This window comes from Enhydra lutris, unplaced genomic scaffold (assembly GCF_002288905.1).
Source record: "Enhydra lutris kenyoni isolate GAN:26980312 unplaced genomic scaffold, ASM228890v2 scaffoldscaffold58, whole genome shotgun sequence".
Taxonomy (NCBI): Eukaryota; Metazoa; Chordata; class Mammalia; order Carnivora; family Mustelidae; genus Enhydra; species Enhydra lutris.
This window is the reverse complement of record NW_019154142.1, coordinates 15,460,623-15,482,692: the sequence shown is the minus strand read 5'-3', so window position 1 is coordinate 15,482,692 and position 22,070 is coordinate 15,460,623. Positions and strand designations below refer to the sequence as shown.

Sequence of the window (22,070 nt, the reverse complement as noted above, 5' to 3'; positions counted from 1 at the left end):
CCCCCCCCCCTCAAAAAAAAAAAAAAAAAAAAAAAAAAAAAAAAAAAGGAAAGAAATGACATTGGAAAGAAGGCAGGGCTCCAGCAGTATAGGACTTTAGTAGCCAGGTGGAGGATCTCCTTCCTGGAAAAGGAGAAATCTAGAATGGCTTTTTAGCATCCAACCTGAATAAATGAATGGATGACAATGCCATTCACAGAGAGGTCACAGGAAGACGTGCTGGTCTGGTGGGAGGGTGAGTTCTTTCAGGATGTGCTCAATGTAGGCGGCTATGGGACATCTAAGTGAAGATAAGAAAAGAGCTGGACTCAGGAGGGCGGGGGATGGAATCCTAGGAATGTTTGCAGGGGCTAAGGGCAGGCTGCCCCAAAACATGCCACTTTGACATATTGATTATTTTGTATAAAAGTGACCCAGAGACAGCCAGTGCAACACACTCAGCCCCTCCCATCCCCCTGAAAACAGGAAATAAATCTCTCACGTGAAAGATGTCGTCCCTGTCTTCCAGGAGCTAAAGAGACAATCTTACCACTGGAGATGGGAAATTTAGAGCCAAGAAGCCTATATAAACAACCCGTGTTACTTTTTACGAATTTACTACCCCAGCCCAAATTCTGTTCAGAACTCCTTACTAACCGAAGCTCCCAAGGGGTTTTTTTCCTCTCAGTTCCTCAGATTTATTGTCTCTTTGTCTAAAAAAATATATAAACTGCCTGCCTTGGTCATTTCTTTCACTCTCAATTTCATTATTGGGCCTCTCTGCACATGTAATAAAACTTTTTTTTTCCCTCCTGTTAATCTAGCTTAGTAAATTTAATTTTTAGTCCAGCTAGAGGACCCTTAAAGAATAGAAAAGAATTTGTCATTCCCGCTATCATCGGTATTTTAGGAACCTGAAAAGGAAAAGCAGGAAAAGGGGGTCCGACAGATCCAATAAGTAAGATAAAGGCTAAAAAAGTGTCCAGCAAGGACTTCTGGCTTCTCCCAGACCAGTCAGGTCCAATCCAAGCTCCACCATTTGCTAGCCGGCTGTTCCTTGGGAAGCCGCCTCCTTGTGCCTAAATTTCTTCATGGAAAAAAGATCTTCATGAACACTAATGAGTTAATAAAAACGAAGTGCCTGCAAGTGTTGGCAGGTTACAGCCAAGAACGGGAGCCCCAGCTGAAACAGCAGGACACTAATGCCTCCTCAGGGGGCGCCTGGGAATCTGAGGAGTTGAAAATGGAGGATGAAGCCTCCAGAGAAAGAAAAAGCCTGAATCCTTTGTTCTTTTCTTAAAAGATTTTATTTATTTATGTACTTACTTACTTGAGCCAGAACGGGATTGCAGGTGTGCACAAATGTACTCACAGGGGAAGAGAAAAGGGGGAGGGAGAGGATGAGGAAGAGAGAAACTCCAGCAGGCTGAGCAGAGCCCAAGGGGGGGGCTGGATCCCAGGACCCTGAGATCATGACCTAAGCCAAGACCAGGAGTCGGTTCCTAACCAACTGCAGCACCCAGACGCCCCAATCCTCTGTTCTTCAACACACCTAAAAAACTTATTTCCCTTAGCCTATAGCAGGGGAGAGAGCCTTCTCAGCCTCTCCCTCAGGCTGACATTTCCCACTTCCAAAATGTCAAAATAAAAACGGACATAAAAATAAGGCTCTTAAGCAGATCTGGTGAACAGGCAGGTTGTTCCTTACCCTTTCAAGAGCAACTGTGGGGCAGGGGCTAGGAGCGAATGGGAAGTGAGTGTGACTTGTGGCTTTTCAGATAAACTGTGTGAAGGGAAGGCAAGAGACAGGACAGAACTGGAGTGGTGTTTTTAAGGGAGGGAGAGACTTACATGCTAAGTAGAAGGAATCTGTAAAGAAATAAAGGTTGAAGAGAGGAAAGAAAGAATTTGAACTCAAACTCCTGAAGAAGGAAGGGAGGGGACAGGACTCCACAGAGCGAGGCTGACCAGGCCACCTGGAGCACTGCTAGCTGGGGAAGGTGAGCAAATGGGGACCACTAGGGATGAGAGTAGCTTCCATGACAGATCACAGGCTAGGCTGAGTGAAAGCGAAGTAAACGGAGAAGTGGAACGGGGATGTGGGGGCTAACAAAATGGCGGGGTGAGGAGAACCTGTAGGAGAAAGGAGCCGGAGGTTGAGAGGCAGGCAGTAATCAAGTGTGGGAGGGAGGTGGGCTATGCAGGGTGCTCCAGCAGACTCTGGGGTCCTGGTTGGAAGTCAACAGCCCCAGGTCTGAAGCCGGCCTCAAGGAGAAGGCAGGCAGCTCAGTGGAAGGAGCAGAGGTTTCTGCAGGGTTGGGTTCGGGACTAGGAAGAGTTGGACAAGCACCCACACAAGCACCGCGGATGCCTACAGTGGGGTCAGGATGGCCGAGGATAACCACGAGTCAGACTGTCCACATGCATACATCTTTAAGATTCCAAGTGAGATTGAGAAAATATTTGCCTCAGACATCACTGAGAGTAGAACTCAGTGAGATATAAATAGATCAATTACATTTTAAAGGAAACCTCAAATTCAGTAGAAAAATGGACAAAAAAATTCGAACAGCTGATTCACATAAGAAACAATTAGAAAAAATAAAAAGAAAAAATATTTCTTACAGGTGATTAAAGAATCAGAATACAGACTAAACTGAAGATAACAGTTTATAATGAGTAAAGTGGTAAGTGATATTTTTTTCTTTAGGAATCAGAACCATTACTGGTAAGCCTTCAGTGGAACTGGTAGCTCAGACTTTTACTGGTCACTTTGTAAACCTGTGCTTCTCTTTTGGAAAACACCATGGCAATGCCTAGAAAAACCTAACGATGTTCATAATCTTTCACCCAGTAATCTCACTCCTGTGAGTCTATTTAAAGTAAATAATTCCTCAAAAGTAAAGCACATTTCAGCATTTGCTTTAAAAGAATGAGCAAAATACAAAGACATGTATCCATCAGAAATGATATTTTCTAAAAATATGCATATAGAAGATACAGGGAAATAGAAAATCGTTACTGAGTTAGATGACAGAATGATGGAAGATACCTACATTTTTCCCTAATGTTTTAAATGCCAATTAGTCTTTTTCATACAAATTGAAAATTTTAAATAAAAATGTGGTTGGATTCACCAAGGACTTAATTTTACGATACATCAGGCCATCATTGTTCTGTAATTCCTCCCTGAGTTAGACAGCCTACTCAGTGAATTTTATCCAGGCAAAAATCAGCCCAAACAGAACACAACGCGGAAAGGCTTCCGTATCTGGCAACGAGGAAAGGACGTGTGCTGGTGAAGATTTTAAAAGCCTGTTATCCATAGGGTGCTATCTTGCAAATTTTTCATTCTTTTATTCTAATCATTCAGGAACTGGAACCCTGATATTTTAAACACAAAGTCAAAGACCTCTCTCAGAGGAAGAAACAGACAGAATGCCTCCAGGATAGAGATCAGGTTGCTTCCGTCAGATTTATACCAACCAATCTGTGCTGCGAAATAAGCCACAAAGATTTCTAAACACTTGGTGCTCATTAGCCATTTAATTGTGTTGTGCTAGAAGTCCTTTTTTGTTGTTGTTTTCATGAATAACCAACATATTTATACCCACTGAGATAGCCACAATGAGATTGGAAAAGGAACAAGCCACAATCTGGGTCCCAACTGCCTAGATCCCATGAGGACACAAACCCCCATGAGCAGGGTCTGGCCCCACCAGCCCCTGGCCAGCCACTCCTCCGCCCTCATCCTGGAAATCTAGACTAGAGAGATACCTGAAAAGAAGAGTTGATGCCCAATAGTGGGCTGCAAGCAACTGAGAGTTATTGGATAATACGTATAAAGGAAATCACTTCCCCTTCAGGAGGTCAGTATAGGACTCCAGGAGGAATGTGTAAAAAGCTTAGACACTCCTTGGAATCTAATCAGTACAGGTAAAAATCGAATTTATGGTTTCCAAGTCAAATTATTACTCTCCCTGCGTGTGATCTTAACAAGCCACCAATGCAAACACACAGAAGTTGTACTAGAGCCAAAGAAGAGTGTCCCATTAGCTGAGAGACCCAAGACCCACCCCCTCACCTCTCTGACCCTGGCCGGGCTTTCTCATCTGTGAAATAATTAGCCCTAGGGGGTGTTGCAAAATACAGTGTCTCAAGGATGCTGTTACAAATTTCAAATGTATCTAAATGTCTGAAATGTATCCCTATGAAAAATCAACCTACTAGGTTTTTGACATGGAAAGAAGGAAAGCCTGTGCCCATAGACCCAATCAGGGTTACCCTCGAGACAAAAATCCAGCAGGCTTGGCTTATTCTGGATTTTTCCCTTTTGATACTTGCCCAGACCAAGGCCCAATGCCCTCTTGAGGCCCTTCCACGGTCCTTACCCCTCTCCCCAGTCCTCCTCCCAGCACCCCCCAGCACCCAGGCCAGCCCTTCTCACCTCCCCAGCTGCCCTATATATCAGATTACAGACACAGTTGAATCACCTGTTCAGTTTTAAAAACACCTTTCCCCAGACCCCACTCCCAGAGATGTGAATTATTTGGCCTGGCATAGGGCCTGTGCAGCTGTGTTCTATCAGCCCCTGAGGTGCTCTAATGAGCAATCAGGGCTGAGAACCACCATCATGCTAGGCAGTGCCAGTCATTTGGAAAGGGCATAGAACCCCCATTAGGAAACACTGCTTTGAGGCTCCAAAACATTCCCTTTTTAGTGTCTGTTATTTTCATCTTTTATCTGCGCATTTATCTTTCTAGCTAGATTGACAGGCAAAATTACTTCTCTGTCTTTATTCCTCTGCCCTCTGTTCAGTTACTCAACATATGCTGAACGTGTTCTTAACGTGGTAGATAAAACCTGACGCTTCCCACCGTTTTCCAGCACCTAGTCCTGAAGACTTGCCTGCCCTACCCTGTCCCTTTCACTGGGAGGCGAGGTGTGTGGTTGCTGTGTCTGGCCCAGTGGGCTCCCAGCCTAGGCCTCAGCACCTACTGTGCTGCAGAGCTGTTTGCAGAACATATTTGAACAGGGTAGGAAGAACAGCTATTAAAATAGCCTACTGCCAAGCTTGCTTCAAAACAAAACAAAACAAATCCCCTGTCCAAGAGCCTTCAAATCAAAACAACTTCAAAAAAAAAAGTAGAAATTCGAAGAGAGGTTTATTGGGAACCAACCATTGTTCAGAAAGTAGATTCGATAACAGGAGATGTGAACACAGATCATTTAAAGCACGGGGGCTGCAGAAGGCAGGAGCGGAAGCCAAATACAAATCACAATCCAAGACACCCAACCGGAACTCAAATGATCTCTACTTTGGCCTCGGCCTTGTTTCGTAACTTGGAAACATCTCTGATCTCCTCTCTAGAGAATGAATATAAAATCATGAAACCATCAGAACTGGAAGAACCTCCCCTCCCCAGAGACCGACCATCTCTAACTAAAGATCTCACCACCTGTGATGATGGTTGATGATGGCTGGTGGTGCTCATGAACCTCACCTTGGAGTAATTCCAAAGAACAACTACTCCTACCACACATCACAAGACAAGCCCTTCCCATTTAGGACTGGTCTGGGTTTATTTTGTTTTTTGTTTTTTTTTAAAGATTTTATTTATTTATTAGACAGACAGAGATCACAAGTAGGCAGAGAGGCAGGCAGAGAGAGAGAGGAGGAAGCAGGCTCTCCGCCGAGCAGAGAGCCCGATGCGGGGCTCGATCCCAGGACTCTGGGATCATGACCCAAGCCGAAGGCAGAGGCTTTAACCCACTGAGCCACCCAGGCGCCCCTAGGACTGGTCTGTTTTAAAGTGCTGCCTTACCCTGAGTTGTAATCCATTGTCATTCCCCCACATATACACCCCACCCTCTCCTCTGTTCCCCTCCCTCTTCCCCAAATATGTCCATCAGCTGCCTCCACACCTAAGTCAGTACCCACTCCCAGTATTTGCAAAACGTGGGTATATGACCCATACAGATTCACTTCTGCAGACCACCCTCCCCCGGGGATCCTCAGCTTCCTTGCATGAAACTATTTTAAGACGAACCACCTTCCTAACCACTGTTCTCTGGATACACCCTAGTTTGATCAAGTTCCTTTAAAAAATGGATCCCAGAACTTAACATTGAACTCCTTTGTCCCACAAACACTTGCTGGGTGCCTAATGTGTGCCAGGCACTGCGTCACGCTCTAGAGATAGAAACGAAAGCACCAGGCCTGGCACAGTCCCACTGAGGAGACAGTCAAACCAAACCATAAAAAGAAGGTGCAAGGAGTGCTGGGGGAAGAAAGCACCAAGTGCCTGGGGGCAAGGAACAGGTTTGACTGACGCACCTGGAGAAAGGTCCAGAAAGGTTTCCTTAAGGAACCAACTTTTCAACTGAAACGCTACACTGCATTAAACAGGCTAGGTGCAGAATTTGACATTTCTCTCTATTAGGTTTCTTCCTGTTAAGGTTCAAAGCTTAGAATCCTAATTTTCCCAACCAGGTTTTTAGTTATCCTTCCACCTAGAGTCATTGAAAAAACCACTAAGCATGTCTTTGAAGTTGTCAACTGGTCATTGAGAAAAGTCAAGAACAGAGTCCCTAGAGAGCTCTCTTTAAGTGACATCAAGCCCTCGATCCGCACTGTAAAGATAGAGTCACTCAATCAGCTACAAATCCACTAGCTAATCTGGGGGCTTTTAATTTTTTTTCTTCGGTAGGGAAAGTTCTCTATCGAACCAAAATGCAACAGATTTCCAATATATAAACAGATAACAAGGGAGCTGTTCTCAGTAAAACAGGAGTGAAGAGAGTCCAACCTGCTAAGGCTTCCTCTCCTCCTCACCAGAGCACTCAACGAACCCTGGTACCACCGTATGCACCCATGGAAGCCCCCCTCTGAAAACCAGCCATCTTGCCCACAAAAATATCCTGAGAGATGGTATCCAATGGTTTGAATAAATCAAGACATGGTCTATCCAATTAGTAAGTCCAACAACTCAAGAAGACAAAGTAGTCACTTTCTGGTATGATTTATTCACAATGAACGAAGATCATTCTTGGTGAAAAGTACCCATCTATTTAATAATTCACTCTAGTATTTTATTTCACTATCGGAAACTACCTCTCCCTCCCCTTTTGGAAATAGGGACAATCTCCTATCTCTATCTTCTGACACGTTCCGATTCTGCCCATTTCTGAAGGATTATACTCAAAATTCCAAGATCGCATGGAAAATTTTTCATGTCCTAGGACACTGCTTGGACCTAGAGACCTGAGTGCTGCTGGTTTATAAGGTTCTTCAAGGCAGACACCATTCTTACTCATCTTTGGTTCCTAAGACCCTAACATTACCCTTTGTGTGTAACTAATACAAAAATCACGTTCAAATAATTATTTTGCTTGTTAGTCTTTTAGTTGTGTGAAAATACTGTAGTGCTCTCTTGAGACCTTCTCATCTAGTTTAGATATCAATTCTTACCTATTTAGAAGCAAACTATGAGTCGAGTGTTTTGATTTTCTCCTTGCTGTCATTTAACTTTGTGCCCTTTAAAAAGTCCTTTCTTTGTCCCAAGCTTTGTACAAACTAGGAATCCAGTCTACTGGACTACCAACTCTTGATACCAGAGCTCAAGGCTTAGCCCTTTAGAACATCCTTTGAAGTAGTAATAATTTCTTTAGGTATGTCTGTACCAAAGAGAATTGATGAAATACCATTCTAGAGAATGCAAATTACTCACAAACAATCTGCAAGTGGGCACCTAAAAATATACTAATTTATATGTATTCTGCCTTGGTTAAACCTTCAGACCGCCCCCACCAGATGAAAAAAGTGAAAGTTAACAACAGAAGTGGGGAGAAAAGGGTGGGAAAGAGAGCAGCAAGTGCCTAAAATAACTTCGGTTTTCATTATCATCGTAAACAAAAACCAGGGACTCCGGTTAGAAAACCCATACTATTTATAACTGCTAAGATCGCAATGTTTCAGTATTATAATCCTTCTTATAGATAGATCTATAGACAGGACGCTGCGTTAAACAGGTTAGGTTTTGATTAGCTTCTTTGACAGCTTATCACACTTGGTGACATTCAGAGACTGAAAACCACTAAAATCCTGAAGTCTCTTTTTCACATGTCCCTCCCCCACCCTGTATTTGTGCAATTCAATTGGGGGACCTAAGTACAGAATTTGACATTTCTCCCTATTTGTTCTTGTTAAGGTTCAAAGCTTTGATTCCTGATTTTTTAAATTATTTAATAAGTAAATATGTAAAATGTTATGACTTTTAGAACTGTGGAACTCAACTCCAGAAAGTATGTCCTAGTTTTTATTCCCATCAGTAGAGAATGCCAGTGCCTCCTTCATAACCCCACCAATACATCACATTAAAAAAAAAAAAAAAAAAAAAAAAAAAAACAACTTTGCCCATCTGATTGACAGAGTAGTGCCTCATTTCTTAATTTGCACTGCTCTGATTACTAAAGAGGTTGAATATTTTTCATATATTTACTCATCATGTGTGTCATTTTTGCAAATTCTCTTTTTATGTCTTTTGTCCAGTTTTCTCCAAGTATTCACTTTGTTAGATTTTTATAGTTCTTCATATAGTAACATTAATTCTTTTGTCACAGATTGCAAACATTTTTCCAGCTTTCCATTTCTATTTTAACCTTATTTATGGTAACTACTGACATCCAGGTGGTTTTGTCTCAAGAAATCTAGCAATTCAACTTTTCTTTTGTCACTTCTCCCTTTGGTACCATATTTAGAAAAACTTTACCAAGTTCAAGATTATATAAAAGTTTTCCCATATTTTATCCTGACACCCTTATGGTTTTATATTTTACATTTAAATGCTTAATCCATTTGGAATTTATTCAGATGTATGACATAAAGTCAGGAGGGCTGTACATATTTTGTTCCAAATGGTTAGTCACGTGTCCCAACACCATTTACTAAATTAATTTGCCTTTTCTATACCAGTTCAAAAAGCACCTTTCCTCCCCTCACTCATGCTCTCTCTCTCTCTCAAATAAATGAATAAAATCTTCCAAAAAAATTTTTTTAATGGAGCACCTAGGTGGCTCAGTCAATTAAGCATCTGCCTTTGGCTCAGGTCCTGATGCCCGGATCCTGGGATTGAGCCCTGCACCTGGGCTCCCTGCTAAGCAGAAAGCCTGCTTCTCCTCTTCCTTCTGCCCCTCTCCCTGCATGTGCTCTTGCGCTCTCTCTCTCTCAAATAAAATCTTTTTAAAAAATTTAATGAGTTAAGAAAAAAAAAGGGTGCCCTTAATCATACACTTTGTCTCCACTCGTGTCTGTCTCACAGGGATCTGAGACTCAGCAGACCCACACCTGAAATTCATGATGTTCACCTCTACTCCAGCATTCTCCAACTATGAATGGCTACTTTGTGTACTAACTGTTCATGTCAAGAACTTGGTTATTCCTTACCCCTGCCCTCTCCATCACTGCCTCTCCCCCCCCCACCCCGCACATATATCAAGTCACCAAACTGCAGTCAACTCTGTCTCTAGAATATAGCTCTAAACCATCATCGTAGGTCCAACTCTATCACCAGGACTGTAATCCACAACACCATCTTACCTTTCAACAGCCTCCTCACTGGGCCCCCAAACTCACCCGTGGCCCCTCTAGCGCATTATATATAAATAAAGTCATGTCGCTTCCCTAATTTCAACTTCTGACAGATTCCGTTATTGTTAGAAGAAAGACCAAGATTATTTAGGTGATACAGAAGACTTGTGTGATCTAGCCCCTGCCTACCTCTACCTCATGCCACACTTCGGTTCACACAAAGTTACTCACACACTAGCCATCATTTCATTCCTTGAAGGCTTCCAGCTGCCTTTCATGTCAGAGCCCTCACAGGTGACGTCCCTTCTATGTTCCATGCTGGTCTCACTTCCACTTATCTTTCAGAGTCCGGAAGTGCCATGTCCTCAAAGAAGTCCTGCATAACCCCTGTGACCACATTAGTCTCCCCCTCAAAAGGGCCCTCGTTGCACCTAGTACTTCTCCGGGTGGTAATTCTCACAAATCTTGCCATTTTATTTTTTATTTTTATTTTTTTTTTTTTATTATTTATTTGAGAGACAGAGATCACAAGTAGGCAGAGAAGCAGGCTCCCGCTGAGCAGAGAGCCCGATGCGGGGCTCGATCCCAGGACCCTAGAATCATGACCTGAGCCGAAGGCAGAGGCTTTAACCCGCTGAGCCACCCAGGCGCCCCCAAATCTTGTCATTTTATAAACGTTTGCAACAGTATCTCCATCAGGCAGCAGCTCAGGCCTGTGCCCTACTTGCTCACCAACATCTCTTTCTACTGTTTGTGTAACTGTGGGCAAGTCACTCAACCTTTCTGTGCCTCAATTTCCTCATCTGCCAAATGGGTGGCATTACTCTGACTGGGTACCAGATTACATCTTCTTTCTTACTTTAATCTCCTATCACATGATCACAGCCAGGGATCTCTGTGCTAAGGCGGGACCCAGCTACATTCTTTTCTTATATTCATTCTGTCTTATTTCCCTTCCACTTCAAGTTCATACCTGTAGACGCAGGATTAATGGTAGCACAGAAATACAAAAGAGGCAGAAGGCTGATGAGTTTTATGTCAGTTTTTATGGCCTCAAGTGTGAGACCAGGCACAGGGCAACATATGGTCTAGGAAAAAATACTTGCAATATATTAAGGAAAAGACAGGTTGGAAAATTATATGTATGTGTATATTTATACAACTATATGATTTAAAATTACACATAAAAATATTAGAAAGATGTGTACCAAAAGGGCAACTGTGGTTATCCTAACAACATAAGTTAGGATAACTTAAGCAGTGGAGCCCAAGATGTGAAATGCCTCCCTCACAGGGCCACTCCAGCCACCACACTGCCTCCCCAAAATCTGGCCTTTCTGTACTGAATTTTTACATCATGCTTTTCTTTTTTTTTCTTTCTTTTTTTTTTTTTTTTCATGCTTTTCTGATTCTCACCTTGCTGGGAGGGGATAGAAATAGTCTACACACTTCTTGCACAAGGTGAAAGTCAGGCATCCACTACTGGTCATTGCTTCTGCTTCCAATGTATACACCTACCCCAAGGGGACATGGAAACATGCCGAACTGAAGAGGGGCTAGCACTGACCACTGGGCAGCCCTCCCCGCATTATCAGCACCCACAGCACCGTGAACCTCTGCTTCCTGCCCTCATCACAGTTGTGTTTTACACTTGCCTGTTATTAGATTGCTTACTACCTGCCAGGCACTATTCTGAGCACTTCACATGTGCTACTCTTCTTTTCACCAGTATTGTCTCCATTTTACACATAAGGAAACTAAGGCCTAGAGAAGTTCAGAAACTTGCCCAAGGTCGCAGAACTAGGAAGTGATGGAGCTACGTTAGACCTCTGGCTCTTGAATGAATAAACAAGGGTATACTTTCGAATCACTCTCCAATGGATAAACGAGGGTATACGCCCCATTTTCTAGAAAACCTTCTATCTCTTATTAGAACTATCCAATTTTATTTCTGTAGGACCTGAATATTTCTCATAAATATTTCTAATATTTTGATTTTTTATTATTATAAATGGAAACTTTTAATATTTCCTAATCAGTTATTTGAGATATCGAGATTTACATGTTTGTAACTTTGTAAACTTCTTGCCATTTTATTTTGGTTTATTTCATCAGGATGAATTTCTTTTTTTTTTTTTAAAGATTTTATTTATTTATTTGACGGACACAGATCACAAGTAGGCAGAGAGGCAGGCAGAGAGAGAGGAGGAAGCAGGCTCCCTGCTGAGCAGAGAGCCCAATGCGGGGCTCGATCCCAGGACCCTGAGATCATGACCCGAGCCTAAGGCAGAGGCTTAACCCACTGAGCCACCCAGGTGTCCCAGGATGAATTTATCTTTAATCCCCATCCCCTATGTTCTCCATCCCCCCCACCCACCTTCTGTCTGGTAACATAAGTTTGTTCCCTATAGTTAAGAGTCTGTTTCTTTGTTTGTCTTTCTCTCTCTTTTGTTTCCTTTGCTTGTTTGTTTTGTTTCTTAAATTCCACATGTGAGTGAGATCCTATGGTATTTGTCTTTCTCTGACTAACTTATTTCACTTACCATAATACTCTCTATTATTGATGGGTTGCAAATGGCAAGATTTCATTCTTTTTTATGGCTGAATAATATTCCACTATTTATAATATATTTATCTTCTTTATCCATTCATCCTGGGGCTGATTCTAGAGTTTGGCTTTATAATAATGCTACAATAAACATAAGGGTGCATGTATCCCCTCAAATTAGTGGTTTTGTATTTTGGGGGTAAATACCCAGTAGTGCAATTCCTAGATCATAAAGTAGTTCTACTTGGGGGTGTGTGGGTGGCTTAGTTGGTTAAGTGTCCGTCTTTGGCTCAGATCATGATCCTGGGGTGCTGGGATCAAGCCCTACATCTGTCTTCTGCTGAGAAGTCTGCTTCTCTCTTTCTCTCTCTCTTCCTCTGCCCCTCTCCACTGCTCATTCTCTCTCTCTCTCAAATAAATCTTTTCTTTTTAAAAAAAGGGTAGTTCTATTTTTAATTTTTTGAGGAGCCTCCATACAGATTTCCACAATTGCTACACCAATTTGTATTCCCAACAGTACAAGAAGGTTTCTCTTTCTCCACATCCTCACCAACACCTGCCGTTTCCGGTGTTGTTAATTTTAGCCATTCTGACAGGTGTGAGGTGATATCTCATTGTGGTTTTGATTTGCATTTCCCTGATGCTGAGTGATGTTGAGCATCTTTTCATGTGTTTGGTGGCCATCTGGATGTCTGTAACTTTGTAAAATTACTGAACTCCCTCATTAACCGTAATTTTGATTCTCTATTATTTTAGCTACATAATCTCTTTTTTTTTTTTGAGATTTTGTTTATTTGACAGAGAGAGAGCGCAGAAGCATGGGAAGAAGCAGGCAGAGGGAGAGAGAGAAGCAGGCTCCCTGCTGAGCCCATCGTGGGGGCTCAATCCTAGGACCCTGGGATCATGACCTGTGCCAAAGGCCGACGCTTAACTGACTGAGCCACCAAGGTGTCCCTATTTTAGCTACATAATCTCTTAATTTCTATAAATAATAATTTTGTCTCCTCCTTTCCAACATGAAGGTATCATCTTTCTCAACTAATTTTTATTTTTTTTAATTTAATTTTTTGATTTGAATTTCATCACAATTTTTTTAAACTACATCCAAAGATATGGGCTGCCTATCTTCAGTCTCTCTTAACACCCACCCCTTCAGGCCCAAGTCATCTGCTATGACACCAACAGAGCCACTTTTCTAAATCACAAACATGCCTCTTTCTCTGTAATACTCAAAAGTCTGCACCCTCTCCATATTTTCTGTATGACGAAGTATCTTAGCATTATTATTACCTTTTATAATACGGTCCCAAACTACCTTTTAACCTTCATTTCAACCGTGATTCCAAAATGTCCCTCACTTGTGACCATTTTTCTCATGACTTGCCCAGATGGTTCTTCCCTATTTTCTTCCTTGGGACAACTGCTTATTTTCTGGAGCCAAAACGCCTGTGGCCTCTTCTCTGGCCCTCCCAAGCTCTCCCTGCCATTTCACCCCTACCCTGTTGTGTCTCCAGGGCACCAAGCATAGACCACCTATCACAGTCCAACTTGAACATGGGTACTCGTTTAGAGCAGAGGTCCACAAAGTTCTGTGGAGCTTCAGATGGTAAATATTTTAGGCTTTCTGGGCCATATTTCATCTCTGTTGCATTTTTTTCCCTACAGTTTAATAATATAAAAATGATTCTTAGCTCATAAGCCATTAAAAAAACAAAACAACAACAACAAACAGAAAAAACAGGCCACCAGCTATGGGCCACAATTTGCCTATTCCTGGCTTATAAGTTTGTCTCTCCCGCTGGAGAGGAAGCTGCCTGAGAGTGGGGACCATCTCTTATTCACTTTTGTATTCCCCAGCGCTGGCCCCAAAGAAGGTCTTCAATCCTTGAAGTCAATTGAACTGAAACAGCAATAATTAATTTACCCTGATGACTCAAATACCTCCCTAGACAATTTCCCCAAATCTTGAAATACTTAACAAAAAGTTATTATGCATTTTGAGTCTCTCAGGCATCTGGGCCTTAAAAGTTAAGCTACATCTCCCGGTGAGGGGGGAGGTAACGCTTTTATCTCATTTAGTAAGAAAACCTCTGATGTTCAGCTGAAGAGCCTCTCCCTCCCCAAAGGCAGCAAAAGTGCTTCTCATGAGAGCCTAGACTGTTCCCTGAGCTCCCGCATGGAAGAGAACTCCAGTGGACTCCTGCTTTTCAAATAGCTGAATCAATTTCTTATCTCAGGAAATGATTTAGACTTGATGGTATTTGGAATACTTGCCAGGTCTCCAACCCAGCTGCCAATAATAGCTCTACCTCCCATCTCCCCACAACTGGGAAAGAAGCACTTTGCTAAGTCATTAAGAATCAGAGAATCGCTACCCCGTGCTCCCCAGTTCTCCCGACCGGAAGTGCTCCAGGACATTGATTCTCACCCCCTCCTGGTTAAGGAAACAACATTGTGAACTTTTTGGAGACGGGCAGGACTTTACTGCATAACCTCTGGCTTAACTTTGAGGGCTCCGTGCCTGGCTTGCTGGGGCTCCCCACAGCGTGAGCTGGAAAGAAAGCTGCGAGCAGGTAGAACAGTTACGAAGGAGAAAACGGCCCATGGCAGGCCTGCTCCAAGAGGCTGCAAGTCCAGGGCTGTTTCCATGGGAACGAGGCGAACTTAAGGCCAATTCCATATCTATGTCAGGCAGGGCCTAGAAAGCACCAGACGGTCTGGACAGCATCAACCCCCTCCCCCAAACAAAGCTGGCAGAGAGATGGATATGCTGTTGGGCTGGCTCTCCTCCTGCAGGCCAGGGGAGGGGGGTTGGGGGGGGTGGTAACTCCAGGTCCAGGAAGCACCTGAAGTGCAGAAAAGGAAAGGAGCCAGTCAGAGCAAGTCACCATGGAGGAGAGGGGGCAGGGTCTACCTAGCACAGCCCACAGTTCCTGGAGGCCCCATGGTTTTCAACAAAACAGACCCCCAACCCCCGCTCCTGGAGAAGGTAAGGAACATGATGTGCCCTAGAATGGAGATGAGAACGCCAAAAGAAAGTTAGTGAAACCCCAAAATACGCGGTCCCAAGGGACCGGGTCACACAGCTGGTCACACAGAGGGCTTAGATGTCCCCAGGAGAAACCATCATTTCCCACACCAAAGCTCCTGAATTCAAACGATGTGTTTATGAATTGACATAGTTGAGACTCGCGCTCTGCCGGGCACAGAGTCACATCAGCCCAGCCAACGAGGGGAGCAAGGACACCGCTCTCCACTCACCAGCCCACACATACGCCGCTCCGGGACTCCTCCTCCTCCCCCTCGAGGGGCTTCCAGGCACAGCGAAACCCACTGTGTGCCGTAAATGCAAAATCAGAAGCGTTACAACGCGCTCGGAAGGAGAGCACTGAGATCACCAACGGAAACAGGCGTGAGAAATGACACGCGGCAGGTGCCCGCCGAGCGGGTCAGAAGCGGCGCTGCCCGCGCTCGCAGCAGCCTGATGGCCACGGAGACCCCGGGACTCCTCCAGCAGAGGCGTTCACAAGCAGCCCTTCCACCCAGGCCTGTCATAATCCGAAGAGCTTCCCGGCTAAGAACCACCCGCGGCTCCCACGGCCTCCCCAGCGGCCGGCAGCGCTGCCGGTGGCGGTGAGCCCGCAGCCCGCCCGCGTCCTCTCCGCGCCGCCTCGCCACACGGGCCGGGCTGGCGCTAGTGACGGAGGACACGGACACTTGCTCCTGAAAGTTAGGGGGTCGGGTTAAATGGTGGGGCCGCCACCTACACGTGGAAGCAAAGAAACCAACCAAAATAAGACTTCAAATCAGCCAACTAAGAGCGCTTTAAGGATCATGCAAAAAAGGTGCGGACAGAAAATAGAGAATAGAAGGTGTGGTACGTTACCCAAAAGCCCTGCCAAGGACCGCATGTCCTTCTCCATCAGCATGTAAATCTCCTCCTCTGAGAAGCGGCCAATGCCGTGGCCGTGCATCTCGCGCTTCACAATTCCTTTCGTTATGTGGCACACGACCCACCTCAGCAGGTTACTGAAGGGACCGCCACCACTAAGAGAGAGCATCTTCCGGGTCTCATTGAGATTGTCCACCCACTGGCAATAAGCTAACGTCCTGGAATTGTGTGGAAACAGGTTACTACTGGGCATTAGGTACACATCAGCTCCTGAGTCCATTTCCAGAGAGTGCGTCCGAAGCGGGCACACGGGAGGAAATGAGCAAGAGCGGCTTTTACAAAGAGCGGTCTCTGCATGGCAGATGTCACAACAGCTTCTGGCCAATGCCTAGACTCTGGGTCTGTAAGAGAAACTAGAACAAATCCAGATACCGATGCCATGCCACAATTCCACCAAACCTCTCCTGGACCCCTCCCTCAGATCCACACTGCCCCCCACCTCCCAAGGCTGGCTTCTGGATCATCTTAGGCAACCCCACAGAAAACAACCCCACAGAAAACCTTCCAGAGGTTCTGAGGCAGGACTGTGCAGGTCTATGGGGACACCAGGAAGGAGGCACAGTGACTGCGGGACTGGCTTCATTCTCTTGCTTGATCTGAGGAATGCTTATGCAGGGATATGCTCTGTGTTCATTAATTAAGCTGCACCTTTTGGGGGGTTTTTTGTACAATTTGTGTATGCATTTTAGATTTTACCATATCAAAGGGTAGTTTAAAAAAGAAAACTTTTGCCTATTTGACAGAGGATTAGGGAGTAGATATACCTGTCCAAGGTTAGTATAAACTATATAAATTATAAACTATTATAAATTATAAAATATAAAAATATTATATATTTGATTTGCTCTCCAGAAAGCCTGGAGGATGGTTTCAGTTTGTGCTCCAGGACTCTGAAGTGAATACAAAGACGGAAGGAACTCCGTTGAGTCACTCTTCCCATCTGGGCGATGCTTGTGGCCACCTCTCTGGTCCAGATGTTGCCATGGGACTTGCAGAGAAGCTGAGCAGCGACCGGGTGCATGTGGGCTGCCGGCTACCACCCTCGGGCCTTGGCCGATTTGGGGCTCGGAACATATACAATTGCAGGAATGTTCCTGTGTTTCCTGATAGTGCTGGTTGTGCTGGCGGGCAGAAATTAAAAGGGTGTCCTACTGAAGGCTGAGAAGAATGTAGCTGTGGGAGTGCCTAAAGAAGATATTTTCGTTTTTCCCCATAACGAGCCATAAAAGATGTACTGGCAGTCGTCTCGCCTCCTAGTGTTAGTTCATAGAGCAAAATGGCCACTTCAAAAAAATTAGAAGAGTGAAAAATATTTTTACAGAGAAAACACAAGGAATTATAATAAATTATAGCTATTTTCCACCACAATTCTTTAAAGAAAAAAAAGTCCCTGAAATGTTGATCATTTTATATGGTTCTACTCTCTCCTCTGTTCTTTCTTCTATTAAAAAAAAAAAAGAAAAAGAAAAGAAGAAAGAGAAGATTTCTCTGAAAGTTTTTAGGCATTCCTGACTTTTACTGAAAAATCCTACAACCAATTCAACACAATTCTCTGCACTATACCCATAACTCTTTATTACCTTTTTAAAATAATGCCTACAAATCTCGTTAGAAAGTTTTGTATACTTCTTTCTAAATCTCTCAAAATAAAGTATTGAGTCAAGAAATGGATTTTGCTGAAAATAGGAAAAAGTACATCACGATGTAACTACTACGTACAGTCAGAGAAGTCAATGGATCCTTTGATGTAAAAGATCTCATATTTACTCTAGTAAATTCTTTATAAACATGCAAACTAAATACTTTCCTATTTGCTCTTCTTTTTATACCTGCAGCAATTAAGGTAACAGTTTTCACATTCCATTAGAATAATTTAGTACTTTGATTTGAATTGTACTGGATTAAAAGGCATAGTAGAAGAGCTAGGCCATCCTTGATTATTTCACAAGTCCAAGAACCAAGAATAAAACTAAAATCTCCCAAAATAAGCATGACCAGGTCATAAGAGCATCCAGAAAGTGACTAAAGAGTAAAAATGAGGAATGTGGTGGCTCTAAACTGACAGGTTGATGTGAAAAAAGAGACATTCTTGGTAGACGAATGACACAGGTTTCACCATAAGCATAAGTGATCCTGAGGGATGGGCAGAAGCTCACCAACCAGAGCAGAGGGGGAAGGGTGTGCATGAAGAACACCAGCTGGGTGGCATGGGACGCCTGTGCAGAGACCCGAAGGGTGGGCCAGGACCAGATCTGGCTGGGCCTGAGACAAAGGGTGCTGAACTCTATTTTGGAAGCAAAGTTGAACCACTGAAAGGTTTTAAGCAGACAAGAAACATAATCGGGTTTGTGGCAATGTGAAGGAAGGGTTGGAAAGGGAGAAACCACCAGTAGGGAGGCTGGCTAGAAGACTCTGGCAAGACCTAAGGGCTAGGGCAATGGGAGGGAGGGTGTACAGGGAATGCAGAGGAGAAACTCTGGGGTATGAAAAAAAGAGTCTATTGACTGATGGATTAGGTATAAGGAGAGATTAAGTCTTCTCTCTCAGGCCAATGACTTGAGTGGATGATAGTGCCATTAACAAATATGGGTGGGCACACACCAGGTACCACAGGTTTAAATGATGAAAGACACATCGAGCTATTGCGTTTGAAGGTCCCATGGAACCCCCAAGTGAGAACGTGCAGAAGGCTGAGAACTCCGGAGATACATTTAGACTCAAGATAGAGGACTTGTAGCTGATGGCATGTCAGCAAGAGTGCTAAAGCTGTCAGAGGAGAAGTTTCTAGGGTAAGGAGTGGTATTAGAAAGTCCACAGGTCAAGGGCAAGTTAGAAGGTGAGAAGGCCAAGCTGGAAGGGCCATCTTAGAGAGAAGCAAAGAAACCACTTGCTCTGAGATAGAGAGGAGGAGCGTGTCACAAGAGGTGAGGGGTTCAGGATTCCTGCTTAGTGACTTCTGTTTCCTCCGTAGAGCAGGAAGTGGGGGCATGTGCCCAGGATGAGGTTGTAGTGATGGACAGAGCGCTAATGGGTTCAAGTAGCAGATGGGAATGGAAGAGGTGGCTGTTCTGGGTCATACAGCTAAGCTGGAGGAAACCCCACCAACGCAATGGCATCAGGTTCTCCATCTTCGTTAATAGGTTGAATGGAGGGCACAGAAGGAGGAATACTGGGTTGATCTGGAATTTCGCATCTAGAGGTAACCTGAGAAACTGGTCTTCCTCTCTTCTCTTTCCCACACTGCTCTTGATTTCTTTCCTCCTTCCCTCCCTGAGCCTAATACTACTGCCCAGTGTCAGTGAAGAGAAGCAAATGAGGGCCAGCTAGGCTCTGTAAGGGTCAACCCCTATGAAGTGGGTACAAACTTTAAATTCCAAAGAAAATGGGTGATTCATGGGCTCCTAACTCAATCGCTATAAGCAGCAAACCTCATTTACACATGCTTCCCAATCCTTACAACCAAGAATCCACCTCCTTCCATAACCAAGCTCCCAGCAAACTATTAACATTTGACGGAAACTACTCTCATCCAAATCAAAATACCTCCTTGTTGCAAAATCCAATAAACATACCTTCTCTTCTTCTTCTTCTTTTTTTTTTTTAAGTAGGCTTTATGCTGAGTATGGAGCCCAACACGGGGCTTGAACTCATGACCCCGAGATCAAGACCTGAGCTGAGATCAAGAGTCAGATGCTTAACTGACTGAACCACCCAGGCACCCCTAAAACATTCTTTGCATAGTTTTCTCTTTCTTGAACAGTCTGCAACATGTGACACTGGCCATGTCTTTCATAGAAGAGCTCTCCCTTAGCTTACATCTCTACTGCTTTTCCCACCACCTCATGCAGGTTCCCAAGATTTTCATTGCTATTCTTTCTACCTCTCACGCCACACTTGTGGTATGATCTAATTCACACCCACGACTTCAAACTGATGACTCCTAAACCCATACCCAGCCCAGACCTTTGTCCTAACACCTTTGTAGAGGACCTGAGGGATCCTCTACAAACCCATATTTCCAAACTTGCACTCATGATCTTCCTTCCCTTCAAATCGGCGTCTCCCCACCCAAGCCAGAAAGAATCTTGGGACCCATTCTTCACTGCTCTCTATCCCTCGCTCCTGACAGCCAGTCACCCTATGAAGTTGCCCTTTTCTCCAATTCAATCAGCAGGTAGCTCAGCCCTTCATCATTTCTCAACCCTGAGCACAGTAGTCTCCTAGCAGGTCTCCTGACATCCCCTCAAGGTCCTTCAGAAATCCAGTTGTCCCAAGGCAGCTACAAAGAGCTCCTAAAACACAAATCTAGTCCCATCAGCCTATTTCTCGGAGTCATTCACGAACCCCCCAGCTGCTGAGCTCAGTGAGCTGCCCCACTCCCTCCAATCTGACCCACGCAGGGCTGGCCATTCTCCGTCCCCATCCCCCACACTGCCTCCTGTGCACCCGCCACACAGAATTCCATGTGCCTGCCCAGGCTCCTCAGTCTTGCCTCGGAACTCTTGCAGATGCTGCCCCCTCTGCCTAGACACCCTAATCTGCCCCAGGCGCCCAGCCCCTTCACCCACAACTGACGGTCCCTCACTTTGGTTGTGATACCATCTCCTCTGGGAATGCCTTTCCCTTATCACTCCAGCAGGTGCTGGCTGCCTTTCCTCAGTTCTTCAATTCTCCCCCAGCACCCACCATTATGATGGCCCGACGTCTCCCTCCGCCTGTGAGTCACCAGAGGACCGAGATAGCATCTTATCGCCTGGCTTCCCCCCATCCAGCATGGAACCTGGCCACTAGGCGTCAGTCACACATTAAGTTTACTGAAAGAATGAATTATTGATTGAAATGTAGAAAAGCTTCACTTCTGAGCCAGCGATGGCTAAGTAGTGTTTCTAAAGGCTGACAATATTTAAATGGAATGAAGGAGAAAGAGAAATGCCTCTGAAGAATGAAGAAGGGGCTGCCCATTCGCTTCTGAGATCCACGTCACTCTCTACTGGGAAAAGACCCACTGCGCAAGGACTTGTGAATCATGACCTGGCAAGGGCAGGGAGGGCCAGTCTGGAAGCTAGATGAGGCTGAACAATTCAGTCATCATTCTGAGAACCTCTTTCAGAAAATTGATACTCATTTCCTTTAAACAACTGATGTTCCTGATCTGTTCTGCAAAATGGGGTCAAGGCCTCTCTTAAAGATTGATTACCTTAGAACAAGAATAAATACTGTTCAACATTTTTAAAGGAGATCAAGAGGACAGGAAAAAAGAGCCGACCCCTGATGTTTCAACGAAGATCTCCCTCGTTATAACCTAACAGGAGGCCTGGCGCACAGCAGAGATGACAGTAACATTGGGAAAGTACAGACCATGGCAATCAACTGTTTGAGGAGTGAGCCTTAGCATGAGGCCTTCCTGACCATGGACACCTTTCTCCATGTCCTGCTCCATCACTGTCATCGTATGCTTGTCTTCTAACAATGCAAGAGTGTATGATAAGCTTCTGCGATTTCCCTGAATGGCACAGGCCCCAGAACAGCCCCTCCAAAGAGGACTTCTCACTACATCTGAAATTGGGGGCAGGGGCAGCAGAGAAGAGGGGCACACATTAACCCAGTTGTAATCAAGGAGAGAGAGAGACTGCTGGCTTTTAGACGAGATCTTGGGTAAGTCATTTTAGTAAGGATCCTACCTCCCCTTTCAGTGAAACTACACCAAAAGCCCAACTCAAAATTTAAAAATCATGGCCAACCTAAAAGCAAATTTGAATTCCCGGTTCTAACGCCTATATTTTAATGGGTCAAAGTGGTATGACCAGATGGCTCGCCCATGCTGCCCTCACGCCTCCCTGCAGGGCTACAAGACTCTCTCTCTTTTTTTTTTTAAGATTTTATTTATTTATTTGACAGAGAGGGAGAGATCACAAGTAGGCAGAGAGACAGGCGGGGCGGGGGGCGGGGTGGGAAGCAGGCTCCCTGCTGAGCAGAGACCTCGATGTGTGATATGGGGCTCG

At 44.5% G+C, this 22,070-nt stretch overlaps 1 protein-coding gene across 1 annotated transcript in view; it reads right to left on the bottom strand.

The window, feature by feature from the left end:
- LOC111158298 (failed axon connections homolog) overlaps nucleotides 1-22,070 on the bottom strand; it is a 68,593-nt gene that overhangs the window by 24,925 nt on the left and 21,598 nt on the right. Inside the window, exon 4 of the mRNA XM_022520239.1 lies at nucleotides 16,003-16,226. Coding sequence (XP_022375947.1) covers nucleotides 16,003-16,226 — 224 coding nt within the window. The remainder of the gene's footprint in view (nucleotides 1-16,002; nucleotides 16,227-22,070) is intronic.